The 10,000-nt window shown below is 37.0% G+C and overlaps 1 protein-coding gene across 2 annotated transcripts in view; it reads left to right on the plus strand.

Annotated features, from left to right (window-relative positions):
- The first annotated feature begins 143 nt into the window (after positions 1-143).
- The window catches only part of PBX3 (PBX homeobox 3), a 201,994-nt gene continuing 192,137 nt past the window's right edge, over positions 144-10,000 (plus strand). For both annotated transcript variants that reach the window (XM_046645932.1, XM_046645925.1), the window contains exon 1: positions 144-595. Coding sequence is in view for 1 of the 2 variants with exons in the window: in XM_046645925.1 (XP_046501881.1) it covers positions 547-595 (49 nt within the window). In the remaining variant the exon portion in view is untranslated. The remainder of the gene's footprint in view (positions 596-10,000) is intronic.

Here is a 10,000-nt window from a genome sequence, read left to right on the forward strand (position 1 = left end):
CGGCGTGCGGGCGGCCGGCCCGGCGCGGGCGCGGGGTGCGGGGCGGCTCCCCGGCGGGGCCGGGTGCGGGCGGCCAAGTTCTCGGCGAGGGAGGGCCGCCTCGCAAACTTTGCCGAGCTGTCACCGCCCGTCGGCCGCGCTCGGCCGCCCGCCCGCCCGCCCGCGCCGCGCCGGCACCCCCTGCGGAGGGCGGTCGCGGGAGCCCCTCCGCGCCGTCCCCTCCCCCGGGGGGCCGCCGCCTGCCCCCGGATCGAGGCTCCCCGCGCGGGTTTGCGCCCCGCGATCGCCGAGGCTGCTGCCTGCCTGGCAGATGGATCGCACGTCGCTCGGGCTGGCGCTTTGGCCGCTGGAGCTCGCCGGCTGTCGCTTCCTAGTCAACTTGAGTTTCTGCTGACTTGCCGCGGAGCCTTGCAAAAGCGGGGGCCGCAATTCAATCTTGGGGCTAACTTCAAGGAAGGCGCCATATTATTCCATAGGTGATGCTAATACCTTTGTGTTTTGCAATTTTTTTTTTTTTTTAGGAAACATGCCCTGAACTGTCACAGAATGAAACCCGCGCTCTTCAGCGTCCTGTGTGAGATCAAAGAGAAAACAGGTAAGAACGCTGCGCCCCGCGGTGGGCCGGGAGCCCCCCGAGGTGGGGTCGGAGCGACTCCTTCGACTCTCCACTTGAGAGCTGCTGCTTTTGGGCACCGCCATCTTTGATCATTCTCTCCTTCCCACCTCCTGATCTTGAGAAAAAACTGCCATAAATCTGGAGTCGGTTTCCGAATTCCGCTCCTGGTGTGGGATGAAGTGTAGATGCGGACGGGGCTGGGTCGCTGTCCCCAGGCGGCCGCCCCTGGCTGCAGGCGGGGAGGGCCCGGAGCGCCAGCTGCGCTCTCCCGCTCCTTGCGCCTTGTTTGTATGTCAGTTTTTAAAAGGAGCCACGGGAGGCTGGATGCCAGGGACCGAGTCCCCGGGAGAAGCATCGCCCGAACTTTGTTTGACTTAGACAGCCGTGAGCTTCGGCTCTGCAGAGAGAAGAATAGATGCAACTGAACAGACCCCAGTAGCATGTTTGAATTCGTGTTTCAGTTGGCAAGACTACTTTTCAGAAAGCGAGGAAGGGTAATGATGTGTTTAGGCATAAACAATGTATTACATCGGTTAATACTTTTCATTAAATTTTATGCTTGAAGTCATTACGTTGTAAATATGCTTGATATATTTTATAAAGTAGAGAAAGGTCCACAGATGCAGGTTAAACAGTTTTTCCAAGTGTTCGAGGCAGGGGAATCTATGAGAAGACAGCGTTTGCAGAAGTGCTGGAATGAAAACTACAAATACATATTAGACAAATTTCTGGCAATTCATTTCGATTTGATTTTCTGGTTAGACTTTTTAAAATCGAAGATATTTTAGTCTTGAGGTGATAGTAGCAACTCCAGTGGAATTAGAGATTTATTCTACATGTTTTAATTTGTATCTGGCATTATCTGCCCTCTGTTTGGCAAATAAGTGCATTAAACAAGGCTTACTGTTGATTTATTTTTATTTTTTTTGGTGAGCATTGGCTAGATAGTATTAAAAAGTTGCCTTTTTTTTTGTAGTTGCCATTTTTTAAGTTGAGGCAAAGAAGAGAAAGTTGAAGTCCAGGATATGGCAATATCCAAGTGATGCTATTTGATAAGTTAAATGTGATTGTGTTTAAATTGTGTGTACAAATAAGAGCATAGTGCATATAATCGTTAGTTGATAGGAGAGTTGCCCTCCTTTTAAACAGATTTTTCCCTCTGCAATGCTATTGTGATCCTAAAAGTAATCAAGAAAAGATGATGGGTTATTGCTGTCTATTAAAATATATGCTAAAACCGTAATTAACAGGAAACATTGAGAACCTTAAAGAGTACATTTTCTGTATTTCATTCACGTAGTGTGCATGGTCTCTTAATGTTAAGTAATTCTTTTTAAGATGTAGTTTATATTTTGAAAACCATAGGCCTTTTAAATTACTAACTTTTACTCTGTTGTGTTTTACCTACCTTTAGAAAGTATTGTGATTTAAAACGGTAGATAATTTTTATCTGACTATAAAATAAGACATCAAGCATTAAATCTTGAAGATTCTTAGTTTAGAAGCCTGAAATGTGTAATTCTCAGTAAATTATATTGCTTAATGTCCGAGGGTTTTCTTGCTATCAGGGCTCCACTTCAGTTTCTGCTGACAGCTAAGCACTGGGGTATTGACTATGTTGTGAATATTAAGATTGATTCAACTTTATACGGCATTATATTACTAGGAGAGGGGATTGATATTCTTCCCTGCTCACCCCCTCCTCATGATTTGTATTTATTTTTTTGCCTTTTTAAAGTTTTGGCCTAGCCAGCTTGAGAACAAACCCAGCAAGCTGCTTTTCTTGTTTAGACATTTAGCAGCAGGCAGAATGCAATTAGGAAGCATAAGTCCTCTGGTTGCTTATTTGCACAAGACTTAGTTACACCATTCTGAAAGGAAAGTATAGTCAACCTCATGTCAAAGGTGAGTTACGAAAAAGAAACAAGTCTTTTCAGAGTCTGGGATTACTGGCAGAGAGCTTTGGTAGGGCTCTTGCTATTGAAGAAGCAAGAGGTAGCTGACAAAGGAAATTTTTGTGTTTTGAAAATTGTTTCTGAGGCTTCCAGTGATAACTTGTAAATTAGATCCTCTTTTTGTGCTTTGGCCACCGGATCCAAGTTTGCACGTTATCTCTTTTGTAAAAAGCCAGCAGCCGACAAAGAGTAAAGGCGGCTGTCTGGGCAGAGGCATCTTCCTGCCAGCCTCTCTAAGCTGGAGAGGGACAGGGTTTAAGTACCGAATGATTGATGGAGGTGAAGCTCTTGCTCTTCTCTTCTTTTTCCCCTACGACTCATAGCTCCACCTCACCCTCCAAAACTAGTCTTAGAAGGAGACAGGGACGCTGGACTCAGAATCCACGATTTGAAATAAAACAGCTGTGTAGACATTAGTGTTACCAAAGCAAAGAAAGCGGGGCAGCAAATTCCAGGCCTCCCCCCCCCACCCCCCGCCCCATCTCTTCCCACAGTCGTGCTTTGGAAACATCATGAACTTATAAAATAAGCATTGTAGAACATATGTATATTGCATAATGCTTTTTCTGGAGATCATTTCATTTAACCTAATAATATAATATCCAAAGATTAATTCTCTATAATCTAGAGAAAGTTTACCTAGTCATTTGTAATAGAAACCGGGAACATTATGTGATGACTCTATTCTGCGTACTGGAGGGGTATGGAGGGGTAGGGAGTTCACTGGTGGGGAGGTACGGGGGGGTGGGGGAACTCACTTCAGTGGAAAATGTCATTTCAATTGTGCTTCTTCTAAACATGAGACAAAATCATTTTTTAAAAAATTCCGTGTGTTTTTAGATCTGCCAAGTAGATTTTGAGGTTTCTGGTCAGGCAGTGAACACTGCCAGTTCTGATGCACATGAGGGATTTAGTTTGGAAAAACATCTTTTTTCCCTCCTACCAAATATAAAAAGGTATTTTTCCCTTCTGACAGATAAATGGGTAATCTACCACAATTATATTATTTTCTTGTTCAGAGGTCGGGAAAGTATACTTTTACTGTGAGATGCTTGCTTTCTCCTTAAAATATATTCTTTTGTAAAATTCATCATACAATTGCTTTTGGGCAGAAACGTTGCCTCTCATTGTTGAATTGTGATACTTATGCATTTTGAAAGCAACTGAAAAGTTTTAGGCTTTAAAATCAAGATATTTGTCCATTTTAAACTAAGTAAGCAACCAGTGAGATAATTGTTGATATGTTAAGATTTTTCTCTTGATTTGTTTTAGCCATCTTTTACCACTCATCTCTTATTAAATATCTTGATGCTATGGGGTTGCCTCATCTACATACTTCTTTTAGTGCGTTCCCCCACATCTTTTTGGCCAGCTTACTCCTGATTGTTGAAGTTCTTTCCTTTGTGAAATATTCCATCCTCACAAATCTGCCTTCTTTCCAATGCCCTTAATTATGAGAGTTTGAATGAAGGAAATGATTCTTTTTGAGAAAGAAATGTTTTTAAAATTTTTTTAATGAAAATCCAACATTTTAATCTATAATCTGAATCATATAGTGAAAAAATGTTGTGTATTTAAAAAAAAAATCAACACAGCCTTTTCCTTTCTAAATGGTAGGTTAAAATACTCCATGTTGATAGCTGCCAACCAAACTCTGATTTATTGCCACCACAAACTCTAAATAGCGTTCATTTACTAGTAATGTCTAATGGCATACATGATGGTTTGCCAGATTTGTGGCCTTTGTGAGGCTTATAAGAAGGACTGACTTGGGAAGATCATAAAACTTAATGAACTTCTCTACTGCAGGAGGTGTCCGCAGGGGAAGAGAAAGGCCTGCTTGGCTGGTTGGGCTGGTTGAAGTATTTTTTATGTTTAAGCAGAAGAAGAAAATGGCTATTAAAAATGCTTTACTTTTAAAGGAACCCTGCCTAGAAAGAGTCATAAGAATTTTAGATATCAAAACTGGATCAAGAACGTAGCTTGTAAGTGAATTTTTATATGCGTTTAGAATATGATATAGATTTGATTAAACCTTTTATCTTTGCTGTTATAAATGTGACTAGCTTTCAGACGGACAGGGCGGTACTCTCAGTCAACACTTTTCTATTTAATTCTGGCCCTAAAGGTTTAGAGACTCATTGAAGTCTTCTTTTTCTGGTCTGTTTTCTTTTTTATATACTTCAATATAAAAATTTGTTCATTTTTCTTTGTACAGTTCCATGTAATTCTTTAATTCCCAATGTGTAAAAACCAAATATTCCATCAAGTGAAAATTTAACTAGAGAGATGAAAATTGTTATATGTGAGTCTAAATGTTGTTTTATAGCGTACATTCTAAGTTGCTCTTGCAGTATTTCCAATATAACTATTGTTATTTGTTCCAAAGTTTTAAAAATAAATGCGCTGTCTCACACATGATTCATTTTTTGTTTTAATGAACTTATTTTCTATTTATAAAAAACTTTTTCTCATGGACAGTTTCAAACGTAAAAGCATGTAGAGAGAAGAGAAACTTGAACCCCCATGAGTTCATCACTCACCTTCAGCATTTAGCAACACTTGGCCAATCTTGTTTTCTCTGTAATTCCCACTCTTTCAAAATTATTTTGAAGCAAATTTTAATGGAACTTTAACAGTTTAAATTTCCTATCAGTTTTAGGCAGACATTATATCTTATTTACATTGGAAATATTAAATGATTAAGCAGGAAAAAATACAAAGTCAGTGTATCTTGGAAATGTCATAAATTATATTGCTTTATCACAAATTTTCCCTTAAAACAATTTAAGAATATTTTAAATCTTTTTTCTATTTTTATAGATTTGCATAACTTACTGGAGGTGTTTTAGGAGTTTTAAGGGAGGATGTAAGAGATTGGTGTTTCTCTAATTTTCTTTCCCGTTCCTCTCCCATCTTTATGAGATAAAACATGGAATATATTTGTAGAAAACCTAGGAAAAAATCTTACTACCATACCGGTTTAGAACTACGTGACATAAAGTATAGGTAGATATTATCTTAAAGATATGGGCCTGTCTTCCAATCCTTTTCTTGGATTTTTTTCTTCTCAATAAAAATATATCGAATCCTCTTGTCAATACTAACTTGATCTGTGCAAGTAATTCTGTCATGCGTTAGTTTTAGTGGACTTCATTTTATTAGAGATTTGTGTAGGTTTAGTATTCTATTTGAGACTTTACTGTGTTATTTTATTACATTAATTTACATAATTTTATTCCAAATCCCAACTATATTAGTACAGTGGCAAAGGAAGCCCTGACTTGCTCCAAAGGGTACATCGACTTTTATAAAATATATCTGTGTATATCTTTTATACTATGGTCCTTTTCCTTTTAATTAATTTTGCTTGTACTTTTAGATTTCAATTTATCAATTTTGTAAAAGGCTACTTCCAAGACTGATTTAAGTTTAACATCCTATTTAAACTATTTATATTTTGATACTTTATGGTGGCATTGTATAGGATGAAGTTATATGAAGTATGGCTATAAAGAACTGAAAGCGCATTTCATGAACCACACTTTAAATCATTCATCACTTTATTTTATACTCATACCATTGAGTTATCTATTCAGAATAAATACTTAACACATCAGCATGAAACATATCAAGTTAAATAAGGATTTTTAGACTATTTTTCCTTTGCTCATGTACATGTGAACATCTTTAGGTGTTTATTATTTCAATATTGACACTACGAGAATAATGTTTTATTTGTTTTCTCAGCAGGCTTGTGTTTTAGCCATTTATCAGTGTGATCAGCATGATTTAGGTAGTAACTGACTAACAAAGCTTGCATACCCCCTCCCATGTTGACCTTTCCAAGCATTTGCTTTACTTCACTAGGCCATTTGAGTCTGTAAGCATGAAGAGAGTAAATAATTTACAGCATTATCTAGTGTAAGTTGGTCAAAGTTTTTCAGACTTGTCTATCAGATTTTTTACAAAGTTATAGAAGTTAAACAAATAAATTGCTATCACAGCTAGGTGATAGTGTTATATTTAGCAAATAAATTAATAAGTAATGCTTGAATGAGCCACTGAAAAAGTAAACCATCTTTTTATGCCTTCAGACATAACATATTAAAAAATAAATTTCATTAATCTTCAACTCTTGATTCTAATGATCTCCTTTGTAGGCAGAATAGTAACCAGAATCTGTTCTTTATTATTTTTTTATAGACATGTTTTATAACTATGTTTGTAGTCTTTGATGGTAACACTAGTTTGCTTTGGTACTAAATTTCACTATATGTCTAGCAGAAAAATTGGTGCGATAGAATGAGTTAAGTTGAATTGGCATAGCAGTTTTTCTTTTTTTTTTTGGACTCACTGATTAGGACTGAACATAATTAAAAGTAATTATGGATAAAAATAATTGTTAAAAGTTTTGTACTTGTTTTCTTCAATTTAACTGCTTTAAAAATGTTAAGCTGTTTTGAACAATAACCCTTTTTGTGTGATCATATTAATGAGGACTTGGTATACAATGTAATCCTTTTAATGCTGACGATTCCTCCCAGTGTTTAAACCATTATTTGGAAGACTCAACATATGTTATGGCAAAATGATTTTTTGTTTGTTTGTTTTGTTTTATGTGATACATCAGTTTTCAAAGCATATTTCTTAGGCATCAGAGTCCAGCAGGTGGCTTTTTACATTAAAAAATTCATAAATTTTAAAATCCCATAAAATTTTATTTCAAATTCAAATTAACTAATTGAGAATGTCAACATTTCCACTGTCTCTATATTAACATTTATAATAGAACAAATGGTCGCATATAGAAATTATCTGCAACATAATCTGAATTAAGATTCTAAACAGGCATTACAGATGCTGGTAACTTTGGCAATTATCATTTTGTTTGGTGAACAGTAGTAAAACAGTGTGCGGTAAAAGTGTTTAGAGAGAGAGGATAAATAAATTGAACAGTTTTGCAATGCAAAGTGGTTTGTGGTGTTTTTGAGGATTTCTTGGCTCTCTCTTAACTGCTATTGTGAGCCTGGAGCAGATTTCCCCATTGCTAATGCCCTAGAAGTATTAATTCACTTTGATATGCTAATTAGAGGGCATTATGCAAGAAATGAGATTAAGTGGCAGCATGAAGCCATTTGCCTGTCAGTAAATTGAGAGCTTTAGCATCAGGAGGAGCTTTGTTTTTTTTTTTTTTTTTTAAGTTTCTCTTGGTTTTGCATATAAATAAAATTGATTGAAAGGTCTAGAGAAGCTTCTAGAACATTGGTGGATTTTTTCCCCCCTCCTATGATTATTTCAACGTAATGTTACAGAATTTTTCTGACTATTAATTGACCTAATTGGAGATACGAATATTAAGTTTTCATTGTACATGCTATATATGAACGTATGCTAAGAATTTTGTGTCATCTAGTCCTTTTTTTCCTAAAGCTTGATTTCAACAACATGGCTGGTGAACTGTTATCACTCACCTCTTTTCAGAAGTGTAAACCTGTGTGTGCGTGTGCATCTATGTCTTCACTAAACTAAACTTCACGAGAATGTTTTCTTCACTAGGGAAAGAAGGAAGAAGTTGTTGAATTGGGCTTCAAGAAACTATACTAAATGAGCATTGACTGACTTCAGTACCTAAAAGTTGGAACAATTAGAAGTATTGGTTAAACTCTGCCCTTTACACAACCTGTGGAATTTACATTTCAGCATGTATTTGCTGTGTAAGATTACCATATTATTTGATTTTCATGTTGAAGGTGGAGTTCCATACTTGATTCTGATTTTGCTGACTTTTGTGATTTAAGCCAGGCCTTTGATTTTCTATCTATAAAGGTACTATGTGATTTTCTGTATTTTGTGGGGAAATGTGTGAATGAATACTGGGATGGGAGTGATGGATGTGGAAGAGGCCTGAACTCTGGGCCTATGAAAAAATTAAGGTTTCCTCAGACATGGGACTTCTACCTGTATAAACCATTGCTAGAGGTACTATTGCAAAAACCTGACCTGACTACAATCTGGATGTGGTTAGATAGGAGAGCGTTTGGATAAAGCATTCATATTGAGGCTTGGGTCTAGTGTCTGAATTCCATCACTGTATTTGTGACTCTAGACCCAGTAAACCATAACTTCTCTTCAGAGCCATATGGATTATTTAGTCACCACAGCTGCCGTGCATACACGCTACCAATGCTGGCATCTCCTCGGTGTGCATGTGTGGTGCCTGTTAATGTTAATGGGAGTTAGGAATGTGCACACAGAGAGGGGGATGAGAGTCTCTCCTGAGACAAAAGTCCTGATTACATTTCTCAGTGAAGAGACCTTAGTATACCTGCGCATTAGCTGCTCTTCTAAATGAAATACTTGGTTGCTTTAAATTCTCATTCCCTTCTCAGACTCCCTGAACTAGTTAAATCAATGAGTCCTCATTAGTCTCTGATTATTTGCAGAATTTCATTGAAAACATATGAAGTTATTTTTGACTGAAATGGGAACAAAAAGCTTTTGAAATTGCACATTATTATTTTTTTAAATAAAAGGTTTCTGTAGCCTTTCAGATGTACTAAACCTTTCAAATAGGAATTTATAGAAGGCATAATTCCAGTGGGAATTATTGGAACACTCCTGAAATACTTGAGAAGCATTTGATACGGGGAAATCACTGCATTTAAAAAAAAAGTAAAATGGCTAGCTCATATGTGCATATTATGTAGAAGCCTTTACTATCCAAATGTCCTCAAATGAGGAAGAATTGACTTAGGTGGTCTCGTAAGTTTCTTTCCTCTCCCCCTTCCTTAAAAAAAAAAAGAAAAAAACTAAGGATGAAGGTAGTTGGAATTCATAGTCAGATATATCATTTTCAACTTGGAATAGGAACTAGAACAGGAAATTGATTTTATATTTATTATGAAAGCAAGAACTCTGCCACCAACTGACAGCCATCCATGTTTTAGTTTTGTGATAATTGTTCACGGATATTACTCTGTAGTTGGCCCAGATTATTTATAATGTTGACTGGGAGTGTTGGTCCATTAAAAGGTATGTGTATAATGAATATCTTTAATTAAACCAAGTAATATTGGAATATTTTATTTTTCTTTTACATTGGATCTTGGGTCTACGATTAACTGTCAGTACTGGTGAGAACAAGTTACAATAGATTGTGCAATGATTTCTCTTGCTTCATGGATGTATTTATTACCATTTTTGAACAAATTATACTAACATGAAAAGTTGTGTTTGAAATGATTGTGTGCTAGATAAGGCGATACATTACAGGAATGCTTGGGTTTATGGAGCTTTATGTAGAGGTTTTCTCAGAAATTATAGCACAGGGCTGTCACTATAAAACCCAGTGATACAGTTGGTAATAACATACAGTGAAGATATTTTTAGATTTTCAGTTGTTATTCAAATAAGTGAGAACCCTCCA

Source organism: Equus quagga, chromosome 1 (assembly GCF_021613505.1).
Source record: "Equus quagga isolate Etosha38 chromosome 1, UCLA_HA_Equagga_1.0, whole genome shotgun sequence".
Lineage (NCBI taxonomy): Eukaryota > Metazoa > Chordata > Mammalia > Perissodactyla > Equidae > Equus > Equus quagga.